The 16,802-nt window shown below is 39.7% G+C and overlaps 1 protein-coding gene across 1 annotated transcript in view; it reads left to right on the top strand.

Moving 5' to 3' along the window:
• Positions 1 to 16,802, top strand: part of ATP10D (ATPase phospholipid transporting 10D (putative)) — a 452,340-nt gene that overhangs the window by 198,421 nt on the left and 237,117 nt on the right. The window contains exon 6 of the mRNA XM_053703992.1: positions 180 to 286. Coding sequence (XP_053559967.1) covers positions 180 to 286 — 107 coding nt within the window. The remainder of the gene's footprint in view (positions 1 to 179; positions 287 to 16,802) is intronic.

Here is a 16,802-nt window from a genome sequence, read left to right as displayed (position 1 = left end):
TTGCCATGATTTTCCATGGAAAGGTCTTACCCTTATCCTTAACTACTAAAATGATTGGGAGGGGTTTATTAATGGTAACACATTACGTGGCTCTCTAAATTTCTCCTACTTGTTTGAGACATTGTAATTTGTGGCACTTAAGAATTTTCCTAACATTAGTATTTATTCTTTCCTTTAAGAGATCACCCAAATAAGGAAAAAGCTGGTCTCAGTAAAGATAATTTGCTTCTGAGAGGATGCATAGTTCGGAATACAGAGGCCGCAGTAGGCATTGTGGTTTATGCAGGTGGGTTGTGTATATATAATTTTTTTTTTAGAATGTAATTGTTCTGGAATATAAACTTGTTTAAAATGTAAATAAAAAAATAAAACTTGCTATGAAATTTAAACAGGGCTCAAAACAATATAATTTAAACATAAAAATATACTATTAAAACTTCCTTTTAGCTTCTTTTGAGAGCCATAAAGATACAACAGCCTCTAGTAGTTTCCACACAGTCAGGATTTACTTTTGCACCAGTTTTGGATTTCCTGTAATGATTCCTTCAGATTGGAAGCTTAACACATACTAGAATTAAACTGTATGACATGTATCACTTTTTGTCTGACACATCATGGTCCTGCCAGGAATTCACAGCAATTCTGTGATTTATAGTTCTTTTTTGCTGTAACTGTACATACTTTATATCAGAAAGGAGAAATGGAGGCGCTTCATAGGGTGAGTATGTTAGGACAAGTGAAATGCTGCAAGTAACAGACAAATGGCAACTCACGTGTTTGCAGGCACCACCAGTGGTGCGTGAGAGGGCTCGCCTCTCACGCACCCCTGGTGGTGCCTGCAAACACATGAGTTGCCAGTTGTCTGTTACTTGCAGCATTTCACTTGTCCTAACATACTCACCCTATGAAGCGCCTCCATTTCTCCTTTCTCATATATCTCTAGTATCGTTTGGGGCTCAGGATCCCTACCATTGGAGAGATGAATCGCTGGGTCACTTATCCACTCTGACAGACTGTATATCTAATTGGTTTTGGTTTGTGGATTACCATCTGATTAACCCCTTAATGACCACAGCACTTTTCCATTTTCTGTCCGTTTGGGACCAAGGCTATTTTTACATTTTTGCGGTGTTTGTGTTTAGCTGTAATTTTCCTCTTGCTCATTTACTGTACCCACACATATTATATACCGTTTTTCTTGCCATTAAATGGACTTTCCAAAGATACCATTATTTTCATCATATCTTATAATTTATTGTAAAAAAAATTATAAAATATGAGAAAAAAATGGAAAAAACACACTTTTTCTAACTTTGACCCCCAAAATCTGTTACACATCTACAACCACCAAAAAACACCCATGCTAAATATTTTCTAAATTTTGTCCTGAGTTTAGAAATAACCAATGTTTACATGTTCTTTGCTTTTTTTGCAAGCTATAGGGCCATAAATACAAGTAGCACTTTGCTATTTCCAAACCATTTTATTCAAGATTAGCGCTAGTTACATTGGGACACTGATATCTTTCAGGAATACCTGAATATCCATTGACATGTATATATTTTTTTTTAGAAGACATCCCAAAGTATTGATCTAGGCCAATTTTGGTATATTTCATGCCACCATTTCACCGCCAAATGCGATCAAATACAAAAAATCGTTCATTTTTTCACAAACTTTCGGTTTCTCACTGAAATTATTTACAAACAGCTTGTGCAATTATGGCATAAATGGTTGTAAATTTTTCTCTGGGATCCCCTTTGTTCAGAAATAGCAGACATATATGGCTTTGGCATTGCTTTTTGGTAATTAGAAGGCCGCTAAATGCCGCTGCGCACCACACGTGTATTATGCCCAGCAGTGCAGGGGTTAATTAGGGAGCTTGTAGGGAGCTTGTAGGGTTAATTTTAGCTTTATTCTAGTGTAGCAGACAACCCAAAGTATTGATCTAGGCCCATTTTGGTATATTTCATGCCACCATTTCACCGCCAAATGCGATCAAATAAAAAAAAAAGTTCCCTTTTTCACAAACTTTTTGTTTCTCACTGAAATTATTTACAAACAGCTTGTGCAATTATGACATAAATGGTTGTAAATTTTTCTCTGTGATCCCCTTTGTTCAGAAATAGCAGACACATATGGCTTTGGCGTTGCTTTTTGGTACTTAGGCCGCTAAATGCGCATCACACGTATTATGGCTAGCAGTGAAGGGGTTAATTAGGTAGCTTGTAGGGAGCTTGCAGGGTTAATTTTAGCTTTAGTGTAGAGCTTAGCCTCCCACCTGAAACATCAGACCCCCTGATCCCTCCCAAACAGCTCTCTTCCCTCCCCCACCCCACAATTGTCCCCGCCATCTTAAGTACTGGCAGAAACTGCCAGTACTAAAATAAAAGCTATATTTGGGCTTTTTTTTTTTAAAAAGAAAAGGCATATTTACATATGCTGCTCTGTAGGACCCCCCTTTAGCCCCCAAACTGACTGATCCCCCACCAAACAGCTCTCTAACTCTCCCCCTGTCTTAATGGCCGCCATCTTGGGTACTGGCAGCTGTCTGCCAGCTGCCCGCCGCCCCCGTGCACGCGCGCGCGCCCGTGCGCGCCCCCATCGGCTCTGCCCCCGATCCCGCCCCCCTCTACATTACCCGGCCCATCGATGGCCGCCCACCCGCCTCCCAAGTCGGCTCCCACCCACCAACGATACCGGCCATCGATGTCCGGTGCAGAGAGGGCCACAGAGTGGCTCTCTCTGCATCGGATGGCCATCTAGCGTTATTGCAGGATGCCTCCATATCGAGGCATCACTGCAATAACCGGAAAGCAGCTGGAAGCGAGCAGGATCGCTTCCAGCTGCTTTCCACACCGAGGACGTGCAGGGTACGTCCTCAGGCATTAACTGCCTTTTTTTTGAGGACGTGCCCTGCACGTCCTCGGTCATTAAGGGGTTAAAGGAACATTACATTGCACATTTCATTCATATAAGGACATATTTTACGTTATTCCCTGATCATACACTTGTGGACTCTCTTCAACTGTGCCCAATTGTGTTTTTTATTTTTACACTTTCTAATGTTGTAGTGATTAATTAATTATACACTACCTTATTATTTGTATTTCTGATATTTTATTTGTTATTGAATTTGTCACATTTTATCCAATCCATATCACCTAGATTAGATATTGGTACAGTTACACCATATTCACTATCTGTTGCACCTTTTACTGTTGCATCTTATATTGTAGCATTTTATATTAACACTTCTTGTAGTGTTATATAATCGTTTTTCACACCATTTTAGCCACATATATTCACATATGCGCATATATTTTTAGGTATGTGCATGTGTATATTTTTTTTTAGATATAGTAGGTTCTTTGTGTTTCTCACATACCGGTATCACTGAATATTGGTGGGCGCCCCCTTGTTTGTTATAGTACGCTGTTGGTACTCCATCTGGTGCACTTACATACAATCGTTTTCATACTTTATATCAGCAATTACATACTACATTCTAAAAGACATTTAAAAAAAAGTCGCATTATTAATGATTTGCAACAACACTTGAAAACTATTAGTATATTTATCACATTTCCCTTAGTTTTGGCTAGTTAGAACTAGCTTATACATAATATTGTCCACTGCTCTAAGCCATCAGTATCTAGTATGTAGCTGGTTTAGGCAATTTGCAGCATTTTGAAGAAAAACTAGATAACAGAATTTAATTTTTGGCAGCTTTAAGGACTGAGTGACAATCAGAGTTTTAACATAAAAGTAAAATACTTCACAACAAAAGCAAACAAAATAAATAAGAAATGTATATTGCAATTGTTTTACTATGCATAATTAAAAATATTTATATTATCTTAATAAGTACTATGGTGGTATAGTATATACTTAAAACCATCTCTCCTCCTTGGAGTCTTAATTTGGTTTTGAAGGCTTTACAGGCTCCTCCATTTGAGCATATGCATTCTTTGGACATTAAACTACTTTCTTGGAAAGTGTTGTTCCTTTTGGCCATCTCTTCTGCTAGAAGAGTTTCTGAATTATCTGCTCTTTCTTGTGAATCTCCTTTTCTGAGTTTTCATCAGGATTAGGGGGTTTTGCGGACTTCTTTTAAATTCTTACCTAAGTTTGTGAATTCTAATAACATTAATAGAGAAATTGTTGTCCCTTCTTTGTGTCCTAATCCTAAGAATTCTTTGGAGAGATCCTTATATTCTTTGGATGTGGTAAGAGCTTTGAAATATTATGTCGAAGCTACTAAAGATGCTGTTTCCTTGGCATTGTGGCTAAAGCTTTTGATTCATCAAGCTTATTTGGAGTCGGGTAAAGCCCCGCCTCAGAGAGTTACAGCTCATTCTACTAGATCAGTCTCTACTTCGTGGGCTTTTAAGAATGAAGCTTCAGTTGATCAGATTTGCAAAGCAGCAACTTGGTCTTCTTTTCATACATTTACTAAATTCTACCGTTTTGATGTATTTGCTTCTTCGGAAGCAGTTTTTGGTAGAAAAGTTCTTCAGGCAGCTGTTTCAGTTTAATTCTTCTGCTTATGTTTTAAGTTTTTCTTTCATGTAATTGGCAAGAGTCCATGAGCTAGTGACGTATGGGATATACATTCCTACCAGGAGGGGCAAAATACACCCCCCACCACACCCACAATTTAGTTTTACAAACTTTGCCTCCTATGGAGGTGGTGAAGTTAGTTTGTGCTAGATTTCTACGTTGATATGCGCTTCTCAGCATGCTGAAGTCCGGTTCCTCTCAGAGTGCAGTGAATGACAGAGGGATGTGAAGGGAGTATTACCTATTGAATGCAATGGTCCTCCTAACAGGGGTCTATTTCATAGGTTCTCTGTTATCGGTCGTAGAGCTTCATCTCCTACCTCCCTTTTCAGATCGACGATATACTCTTATATACCATTACCTCTGCTGATTCTCGTTTCAGTACTGGTTTGGCTATCTATTTTATGTAGATTAGTGTCTTTTGGTAAGTAGGTTTTCCTTTATTTAGACACTCTCAGCTATGGTTTGGCACTTTATTTATAAAGTTCTAAATATAATGTTTGTACTTATATTTGCCATGATTCAGGTTTATCAGTATATTTCCTTTTAGCAGACTGTCAGTTTCATTTTGGGAAATGCATATAAAAAAAAAAATAAAAAAAATTCTTACCTGGAATTTTCAAATTGACTTTCTTTCTAAATTGCGGGCTGTTAGGTTTCCGGGTTGCGCAAAATGCTATCATTTATTGCGTCATTCTTGGCGCAAGACTTTTTTGGCGCGAGAATTGCGTTTGACGTATTTTCGTCATTTCCGGCGTCTTAGTTGGCGCCGAGAATTTTCACATAGTTGCGTCATCTATGACGCTCGTGTTTGTTGCAGACGTTCTTGGCGCCAAAAAATATTTTGTCAGTTGTGGGCGTCATACTTGGCGCCAGATATCTGACATTATTTAAGTCTTTATTTCATTCTGCTTCTGGTTTTCAGAGGCTTATTTTGTTTGCATTTTGTTCCCATTCCTGAAACTGTCATTTAAGGAAATTGATATTTTGCTTTATATGTTGTTTTTTTCTCTTACATTTGCAAGATATCTCAAAAACGGTTCCTGTATCAGAAAACACTGTTGGATTCCTGATGACTGATATCAGTCCTACCAAAGCTAAGTTCATTTATTTTAATGTTATGAATTTTTATCTTTAGCTATGGTTTGTAATAAGTTATCATGATAAACTTTTACATGCAGAGTCCATCAGTATTAATGCATTATCTATTGCTATTCTTTTAACATCTACTGTACAAGATATACTTAGGAATTTATAAGAATATTTTTCTGATTCTATTATAAAGGCTTTGTCTGCCATCCCGCCTTCTAATAAAATGTAAAGGTCTTTTTTTTAAACTTCTCATTTAGTTGATGAATTTTCAAATGACCGACAACATACTGAATTATCCTTCTCTGATGATGATTTATCTCATTCAGAATATCCTTTATCAGATATTGACACTAACAAATCTACTTTTTTACTTTTAAATAGAGTACATTCGTTCTTTGTTGAAAAGGTGTTGATTATATTGGATATTGAGGAGACTAGTCCTTTTGATTTTAAGACTAGCTTATATTTAAATTCTGCTTATTAACCTCCTGTGGTTTCTTCAGAGGGTTTTTTTCCAGTTCTGATACTAGGGAATGGAATAGGCCTGGGACTTCTTTTATTCCTTTTTTAAGGTTTTTAAATTGTATCCTTTGCCAGCAGTTAGTTTGGAGTTTTGGGGAAAGATCCCCAAAGTTAATGGAGCTATCTCTACTCTTGTAAAACGTACTACTATTCCTATGGAAAATAGTATTTATTTTAAAGATCCTTCAGATGGGAAACTTGTATCTTATCTAAGGAAAATTATTTTATTTTCAGGTCCTTTTCTTAGGCCTGCAATTTATTTAGCTGATGTTGCAACTGCTTCAACATTTTGGTTGGATACTTTAGAGCAACAAGTATCGGATTATGATTTGTTTAGCATTGTTAAGTTGATTCAACATGCTAATAATTTCATTTGTGATGTCATTTTTTGATATTTTCACAATTGAGGTTAAATCTGTCTTTAGCTATTTTAGCTAGAAGAACTTTGTGACTTAAATCTTGGCATGCTAATTTGATTTCTAAAATCCAGATTTCTATTTTTCCAAGGTAATAAATTATTTGGTTCACAATTGGATTCAATACTTTCAACTGTTACTCTGGGGAAGGGAGTTTTTTTGCTTCAAGATTAAGTTCTAAGAGTAAATCCTATGCTTATATTAGTTTTTGTTCTTAATAAGGAACGGAATCCTAATTCTTCCCTGAGTAACATGTTTCTAATTGGAAGTTTTCTTCAAAATGGAATGAATTCAAGCCATTTAAAAGATCAAAGTCAGCCCCCAAATTCGCATGAAGGTGCGGCCCTTATTCCAGCTTAGCTGGTAAGGGGCAGGTTAAGACTTTTCTAAAGTTGTTTGGTTCAATTCGGTCCAAACTTCTTAGATTGGGGTACAGAATAAGATTCAGAGTAAGACCGCCTGTGAGGTCTTTTTCTCTCTAGCATATTCCAGCTATTCCAGTAAAGGCTCAGACTTTCCTGAAGTGTGTTTCAGACCTGGAGTTATCTGGGGTATTCATACCAGTTCCATTTCAGGAACAGGGTCTGGGGTTTTGTTCAGAACTATTCATTGTCCCAAAGATAGACAATCTTTTTGAATTGTCATGTAAGAGTACCATCTTTCAGAATGGTGTTTATATGGTCTATTCTGCCTTTTGGTCAGCAAGGGCATTATTTGCCTACAATAGACTTACAGGATGCATATCTTCATATTCAGATTATTTTCATTTTCTGAGACTCTCTTTTTTTAGTCAAGCATTACCAATTTGTTGCTTTTCCTTTCTGGCCTAGCGACAGCTCTAGGAATCTTTTCAAAAGGTTCTCGGTGTTTCCTTATTTGGACGATATCGTGGTATTTGCTCAGTCTTTTCGTTCTGCAGAATCTCATACGTTTCAACTTCTGTTGTTTCTTCAAGGACATGGTTGGAGGATCATTTTAACAAAAGTTCCTTGATTCCTCAAGAGAAGGGTCACCTTTTTAGGTTTCCAGATAGATTGTGTCAATGTCTTTGTTTCTAACAGACAAGAGACAATTTTTATTGGGTTCAGCTTGTAGGAACCTTTAGTCTCTATTATTTCCTTCAGTAGCTATATGCATGGAAGTTTTAGATCTCATGACTGCAGCATTGGATTCGATTCTCTTTGGTCATTTTCATATGAAACCTCTCCAGTTTTTAATGCTGAATTAATGGTGCAGGGATTATTCTAGGATATCACATTTAATATCCTTGAATCCCAATATTCAACTATCTCTGACTTGGGGGTTAGATCACCATTTTATAGTTCTACGGGTCTCTTTGGTTCATCCAACCTGGACCGTGATCACAACAGATGTGAGTCTTTAACCCCTTAATGACCACAATGTACCCTGTATGTCACTGGTCATTAATGGTTTTTTCAGGACATAATAGCACAAGTCTAGCAAGAACACGCTATTAATGCCCTCCCTCCAGCAGGCTTTGTGGAATAGAGCAGTCTCAATGCTGGTAGCAAGACCGCACTGTAAAACAATCAAGTCCCAAAAAAAGGCCAGCGACATACAGGGTACGTCGCTGGTCCTTAAGGGGTTAAGGTTGGGAAGCTGTCTGGGGATCTCTGATAGCACAAGGGGTTTGGAAATCTCAAGAGGCGAGATTATCTATCAATATTTTGGAACTCCATGCGATTCTCAGAGTTCTTCAGTTTTGGCTTCTATTTGAAGAGAGAGACGTTTATTGGTTTTCAGACAGACAATGTCACAACTGTGGCATATGTCAATCACTAGGGTGGGACTCTCAGTCCTCAGGCTATGAAAGAAGTATTTACTTGCTTGGGCAAAATCCAGCTCCTGTCTAATTTCTGCGGTCCATATCCCAGGTATAGGCAATTGGGAAGCGGATTATCTTTGTCATCAAGCTTTACATCCGGGAGAATGGTCTCTTCACCCAGATGTCTTTTTTTCAAGTTGTTCAGATGTGCGGGCTTCCAGAAATAGATCTGATGGCATCTCATCTAAACAAGAAACTTCCCAGGTACCTATCTAGGTCCAGGGATCTTCAGGTGGAAGCAGTGGATGCATTGACACTTCCTTGGAGTTATCAACCTGCCTATATTTTTCCGCCTCTAGTTCTTCTTCCAAGAGTGATTTTCAAAATCATTATGGAGCAATTGTTTGTGCTGCTTATGGCTCCATCATGGCCGCTCAGGTTTTGGTATGTGGATCTAGTTCGGATGTTCAGTTGCCAACCTTGACCATTTCCATTAAGGCCAGACCTTATATCTCAAGGTTTGTTTTTCCATCAGGATCTCAAATCATTAAATTTGATGGTATGGAGATTAAATGCTTAGTCATAAAAGTTTCTCTGACTCAGTGATTAAAACTATGTTGCAGGCTCGTTAATCTGTGTCTAGAAAGATTTATTATTGAGTTTGGAAGACTTACATTTCATGGTGTTCTTCTCATAAATTCTCTTGCCATTCTTTTAGAATTCCTAGAATTTTTCAGTTTCTTCAGGATGGTTTAGATAAGGGTTTGTCTGCAAGGTCTTTGAAAGGACAAATCTCTGCTCTTTCTGTTCTGTTCCACAGAAAAATTGCTAAACTTCCTGATATTTATTGTTTTGTACAGGCTTTGGTTCGTATCAAGCCTGTCATTAAATCAATTTCTCCTCCTTGGAGTCTTAATTTGGTTTTGAAGGCTTTACAGGCTCCTCCGTTTGAGCCTATGCATTTTCCGGACATTTAAATTACTTTCTTGGAAAGTGTTGTTCCTTTTGGCCATGTCTTCTGTTAGAAGAGTTTCTGTTTTATCTGCTCTTTCTTGTGAGTCTCCTTTTCTGATTTTTCATCAGGATAAGGCGGTTTTTGCGGACTTCGTTTAAATTTTTACCTAAAGTTGTGAACTTTAACAACATTAGTAGAGAAATTGTTGTCCCTTCTTTGTGTCCTAATCCTAAGAATTCTCTGGAGAGATCCTTACATTCTTTGGATGTGGTAAGAGCTTCGAAATGTTATGTTGAAGCTACTTTCAGGAAGACTTCTAGTCTATTTGTTATCTTTTCCAGTTCTAGGAAAGGTCAGAAAGCTTCTGCCATTTCTTTGGCATCTTGGTTAAAGCTTTTGATTCATCATGCTTATTTGGAGTCTGGTTATTCCCCACCTCTGAGGATTCCGGCTCATTTTACTAGGTCAGTTTCCACTTCCTGGGTTTCTAAGAATGAAGCTTCTGTTGATCAGATTTGCAAAGCAGCAACTTGGTCTTCTTTGCTTACGTTTTCCTAAATTCTACCATTTTGATGTTTTATCTTCTTCAGAAGCAGTTTTTGGTAGAAAAATACTTCAGGCAGCTGTTTCAGTTTGATTCTTCTGCTTTTATTTTCAGTTTTTTTATTATATGATTAAAACTTTTGATTTGGGTTGTGGATTATTTTTTCAGCGGAATTGGCTGTCTTTTTATTTTTATCCCTCCCTCTCTAGTGACTCTTGCGTGGAGTTCCAAATTTTGGGTATTTGCTATCCCATACGTCACTAGCTCATGGACTCTTGCCAATTACATGAAAGAAAACATAATTTATGTAAGAATTTACCTGATAAATTCATTTCTTTCATATTGGCAAGAGTCCATGAGGCCCACCCTTTTTATGGTGGTTATGATTTTTTTGTATAAAGCACAATTATTCCAATTCCTTGTTGATGCTTTCGCTCCTTTCTTATCACCCCACTTCTTGGCTATTCGTTAAACTGAATTGTGGATGTGGTGGGGGTTGTATTTATAGGCATTTTGAGGTTTGGGAAACTTTGCCCCTCCTGGTAGGAATGTATATCCCATACGTCACTAGCTCATGGACTCTTGCCAATATGAAAGAAATTAATTTATCAGGTAAATTCTTACATAAATTATGTTTTTCCTTTCATTTATGAGAATAAACTTATATTTTGGGTTGTGGATTTAATTTTTTCAGCGGAAAATGGCTGTTTTTATTTTATCCCTCAGTCTAGTGACTCTTGTGTGGAGTTCCACAATTTGGGTATTGCTATCCCATACGTAATTAGCTCATGGACTCTTGCCAATTACATGAAAGAAAACATAATTTATGAAAGAACTTACCTGATAAATTCATTTCTTTCATATTGGCGAGAGTCCATGAGGCCCACCCTTTTTATCATGGTTATGATTTTTTTTTGTATAAAGCACAATTATTTCCAAATTTCTTTGTTGATGCTTTTTACTCCTTTCTTTCTTTTACAAGATATGACGAGTCCACGGATTTCATCCTTACTTATGGGATATCGCCTCCTGGTCAGCAGGAGGAGGCAAAGAGCACCACAGCAGAGCTGTATATATAGCTCCTCCCTTCCCTCCCACCCCAGTCATTCTCTTTGCCTGTGTTAGTGATAGGAAGAGGTAAAGTGAGGTGTTAGTTTAGAATCTTCAATCAAGAGTTTATTATTTTTAAAAGTAGTGCCACTGAGTGCTACTTTGTGCTGGGGTGTAACCTAGACCAGATCAGTCTCTTCTGTTAAAAAAAAAAAGAGAAGCATTTGGTGGCTTTAAGGCAATGGGAACTTGTGGGATATAATTCTCACTGCGCCTTCCCATATACTGTTGCTACCCTATCTGGGGGAAAAATCTGAGGGATATTGCTCAGTATTTTTCTTGTCATCCTCAGGTCCATGTGAGCAGTAGGACTTCACGCGCCTGGGAGCTTCCTTTGCTGTCGGCAGATGGAGAGGTCAGTGCCATTTTTATTCCTGGGCTTCAGAAGAAGACAAGGGCTCAGAAGAGATTGGCCACTCAATTTGGGAGTAACAGCCCTTAGAAAGAGAATATGGGGCTCTTTATTCAGGTATACTTTTCTCCTTTCACATCAAAGCCCCATTTGAGCTTAGACTCTGTAGGAGACCTCTGTAGAGAAATATTCTCCCAGTGGTTTTATTAAAATATCATGCTGCCTGGGAGCTGACAGAGGAACATGCTTGTTTTCCCTAAGGGGTATGTTTTTAGGGGATGATTTTCACTCTTGTGTGTTATGGCGGTAATCATCACATCTCCCGGCGGTTGCATAAGAAAAATATGCCGACCGAGAGAGGAGATGTCTGCACGATGTGTAAAGTCAGCTGGTGGTGAATAGGTTAAGCAAACTGTGAACCTGGTTCAAGGCCAGACGTGACTGTCAGAAAGTTTTTTGGGGGGAACGTTGTAAACAGATGCTCTCCCTTCTCCCTGCTGTTACACAAGCCATGCTGACCGGGAGCTGCCTGTATGCCTTTGTCTGTGAACGCCCACGAAGGGCGGTCCTTGACAAGCGCCATTTTCTATTTTCTTGTGCGCCCTTTTTTTACTCCCGGCAGTGTATTCACTCTTCAATGTCGCCCGGGAGTTAACTGTTGTGCACCTGCCTATGCAGGACGGTTCTTGGGGACACTTTTCTTTAGCCCACTTCTGTAAATCTCCCGGCGGTTCAATAAAGATGCTTGCCGACCGGGAGATATGTTATGTCGCCATCCATGTGTGGTGGTCCTTGGGGGAAAAAAGATCCAATCATACCCGTCCTGTTTCCCCTTCTATATAGCTGTTTCTGTTAGGTCCAAGCTGTTATGCTTTCAACTGTTATAAGCATATTTGGATGGTAGCCTATGCTTCTCTGTCGCATTGTTCATGCATGGAGTGATACCTTAACGGTTCCTAATGAGGGGTAAAATGGACTGAAAATTGCTGCCTGGCAAGTTTATTTCCTGTGTTGCCATAGTATGGGGGTCCTGTGGGGCTCACAGGTCGGACCTGGCTAAAGTTTTAATTTTTTTCTGCAGTTTATACACAGAAAAAATGTTCTCTTTTAAAATTTAAAGAGACAGTACCATATGTTCTTGTACTAACAGGTTCTAAGGTAGTGGCAGTTAAACGTCTGGTGACGCCAGTCAATTCATGTCACAATTTAATAATTAAAGTGTCCAAAATAATATGTTCTACAGGCAGTGCTCTGCGGTTCTTGCAGTTACTTTGCATTTATTGTACATAGCAAAGTCTAGTTACAGCCGTCTTTATATTGTTGTTAGTTTTTTCTGCACGTCAGAAATAAAGCGCTCCCTTAACATTTAAAGAGACAGTAATATTTTTTTCTGTAAATTTTATTACAGGAATTGCGGCTGTTTTTTTGTTTAACTCATCCTTAGTGATGCACATTCCCACATGCATTGTATTATATATACTTCAGCTGTTCTTTGTTAGTTCATCCGTTATGAGAGGATGAAACAAACGCACTCAAGAATAGGGTTAATTTTTATATTTAAAAGAACAGTATCCTGTCCTATGTTAAATTTGATTACGATTTGTTCAAATTTATTTTTTCTTTTGACCCTACTCCCTCTTCGCGAATGCTATCAGGGATTATTGGCTAAATGAACTACTATCCCTTTTGAGGATAGTTGTGCTTTCACGGACCCTAGGGAAATTAGAAGGTCTACTTAAGAAGTGATGCCCTGGAATAATCTGTTATGTCTAAGACTTCTTTGGAGAGATACATGTCAGAATTAAAGCTCTTAAATCGACTAATTCCTTTGTTACGGATGCTTCTCTGCAGCCTACCGGAGTGACGGCTAAGAGTTCAGGATTTCCATCTTAGCGTGCAGAGCCTTGTGGTTGAATTCTTGGTCTGCGGATGTCTCATATAAATCTAAACCTTTGGTTATTCCTTACGAGGGAGGACCCTGTTTGGGCCTGACCTGCAGGAGATTATTTCTGACATCACTGGAGGTAAGGGTCTTTCCCTCCCTTAGGATAAAAAGATCCAATCAGAGGGGTCGACGGAGTAATTTTCGTGTCTTTCAAAATTTTAAGGGAAGCCCACCTTCCTCCTCTTCTAAACAAGAAGGTGTCTATTTGCAAGCCATATCTACCTGGAGACCACTCCTGTCTTGGAACAAGGGCAGGCTGTCTTCTCCCAGACTTGGATATGAGATGTCTGGATCCCTGAGCATTAGAGATGTTGTCTCAGGGATACAAGCTGGAATTCGGAAATTTTCCTTCCAGAGGAAGGTTTCTTCTTTCTCGATTGTCTGTGGAAGATTGAGAGAGGCGTTCTTACGCTGTGTAAGAGACCTATCCTCCTTGTGAGTAATTTGTCCCGTTCCAATTCTGGAGCAGGGACAGGTGTATTCAAATCTGTTTGTAGTTCCTACCAAAGAGGGAACTTTCAGACCTATCTTAGATCTCAAGAGTCTACATGAGTTTCTCAGAGTTCCATCTTTCAAGATGGAAACTATTCGTACCATTCTTCCATTGATCCAGGATGGTCAATTTATGTCTACCACGAGTCTAAAGGATGCATATCTTCATGTTCTAATCCACAGACGTACATTTTAAGTTCGTGACTCTTACTTCGGTTTGGTCACGGCGACCAGAATTTTCAAAGGGTTCTGGGGTCTCTACTGGCGGTTCTAAGGCTGCGAGGTATTGCAGTGACTCCTTATCTGGACGATATTCTGATCCAGGCGTCGTCTTATCAGCTAGCAAAGTCTCACACCGACCTTGTTCTATCCTTCCTGAGGAAGGTATATCTGGAAAAGAGTTAGCTAGTTCCAAAGACAAGGGGTCCTTTCTTGGGAACTCTAATCGACTCTATGGCCATGAAATTCTTTCTGACGGAGGTCAGTAAATTAAAGATTCTGAACAAATACCGAGTTTTTCAGACAACTCCTCGGCTGTCAGTGGCTCAGTGCATGGAGGTAATCGGATTGTTGGTAGCGACAATGGACATCATTGTTTTTGCTCGGTTTCATCGCTGGTCTTTGCAAATAACCAGGCTCAGTCAGTGGATTGGAGACTGTACCACTTTGTCTCCTAAAATGAATCTATACTAGAGAGCAAAGGACTCTCTTCTATGGTGGTTGTCGCTGGATCATCTATCCCAGGGGACATGCTTCCGCAGATTCCCATAGGTGATAGTGACAACGGACGCCAGTCTACTAGGATGGGGTGCAGTCTGGAATTCCCTGAAGGCTCAGGGTGTGTGGACTCGGTCGGAGTCTCTACTTCCCATCAATATTCTGGAGTTGAGAGCAATATTCAATGCGCTTCAGGCTTGGCCTCAGTTGGCTTCGGCCAAATTCATTCCTTTTCAGTCGGACAATATCACGACTGTGGATTACATCAATCATCAGGGAGGAACAAGGAGTTCCTTAGCGATGACAGAAGTATCCAAGATAATTCGGTGGGCGGAAGCTCACTCTTGTTATCTGTCAGCAATCTACATACCAGGAGTGGACAACTGGGAAACGTATTTTTTTGAGCAGACAGACGTTTCATCCGGGGGAATGGGAGCTCCATCCGGAGGTCTTTGCCAATCTGATTCTCAGATGGGGCAGACCGGAGCTGGATCTTATGGCATCTCGTCAGAATGCCAAGCTCCCGAGATACGGATCCAGGTCCAGGGATCCTCAGGTCGAACTGATAGATGCCTTGGCAGTGCCTTGGTCGTTCAACCTAGCTTATGTGTTTCCGCCGTTTGCTCTCATTCCCCGGCTGATTGCTCGAGTCAAACAGGAGAGAGGGCTTCGGTGATTCTCATCGCTCCTGCGTGGCCTTGCAGGACTTGGTATGCCGATCTGGTGGAAATGTCCTCTCTGCTGCCGTGGAAGCTTCCATCGAGGCAGGACCTTCTCATTCAGGGACCCTTCCATCATCCGAATCTAGTTTCTCTGCAGCTGACTGCTTGGAAATTGAACGCTTGGTTTTATCTAAGCGAGGGTTCTCTGCCTCGGTCATTGATACTTTGATTCAGGCACGTAAGCCTGTTACTAGAAAGATTTACCCTAAGATATGGCGTAAATATCTTTATTGGTGCGAATCCAAGGGCTACTCATGGAGTTGGGTTAGGATTCCCAGGATTTTATCTTTTCTCCAAGAAGCATTGGTGAAAGGGTTGTCAGCAAGTTCCTTAAAGGGACAGATTTCTGCTTTGTCTATTTTGCTACACAAACATCTGGCATATGTTCCAGATGTTCAATCTTTTTGTCGGGCTCTAACTAGAATCAGGCCGGTGTTTAGACCAATTGCTCCTCCTTGGAGTTTGAATTTAGTTCTTAATGTTCTTCAAGGGGTTCCGTTTGAACCTATGCATTCCATAGATATTAAGTTGTTATCTAGGAAAGTTTTAATTTTGGTTGCTATTTCTTCTGCTTGCAGAGTTTCTGAGCTTTCAGCTTTACAATGTGATTCTCCTTATCTTTTTTTCCATTCTGATAAGGTGGCGTTACGTACCAAACCTGGTTTCCTTCCTAAGGTGGTTTCTATTAAGAATATTAATCTGGAAATTGTTGTTCCTTCCTTGTGTTCTAAACCTTCTTCTAGAAGGAGCGTCTGTTCCATAACTTGAACGTGGTCCATGCCCTGAAGTTTTACTTGCAGGCGACTAAAGAATTTTGTCAATCATCTTCATTATTTGTTGTTTTTTCTGGAAGACGTAGGGGCCAGAAATCTACGGCTACCTCTCTTTCTTTTTGGCTGAAGAGTATTATCCGTTTTGCATATGAGACTGCTGGACAGCAGCCTCCTGAAAGAATTACGGCTCATTCTACTAGGGCTGTGGCTTCCTCATGGGCATTCAAAAATGATGCTTCTGTTGAACAGATTTGCAAGGCGCCTCTTCACACTTTTTCCAAATTTTCCAAATTTGATACTTTTGCCTCGTCCGAGGCTGTTTTTGGGAGAAAGGTTCTTCAAGCAGTGGTGCCTTCCGTTTAGGTTCCTGTCTTGTCCCTCCCTTTCATCCGTGTCCTATAGCTTTGGTATTGTATCCCATAAGTAAGGATGAAATCCGTGGACTCGTCATATCTTGTAAAAGAAAGGGATATTTATGCTTACCTGATAAATCTATTTCTTTTACGATATGACGAGTCCACGGCCCACCCTGTCATTTTCTACGACAGGTCTTTATTTTTGTTCTGCACCTTGGCTTTTCCTTTCTCTTCCTAACTTCGGTCGAATGACTGGAGTGGGAGGGAAGGGAGGAGCTATATATACAGCTCTGCTGTGGTGCTCTTTGCCTCCTCCTGCTGCCCAGGAGGCTATATCCCATAAGTAAGGATGAAATCCGTGGACTCATATCGTAAAAGAAATAAATTTATCAGGTAAGCATACATTTCCTTTTATCACCCCACTACTTGGCTATTCATTAAACTGATTTGTGGGTGT

Source organism: Bombina bombina, chromosome 2, assembly GCF_027579735.1.
Source record: "Bombina bombina isolate aBomBom1 chromosome 2, aBomBom1.pri, whole genome shotgun sequence".
In the NCBI taxonomy this organism is placed as follows: Eukaryota; Metazoa; Chordata; class Amphibia; order Anura; family Bombinatoridae; genus Bombina; species Bombina bombina.
This window is presented reverse-complemented; position numbering and strand designations above follow the sequence as displayed.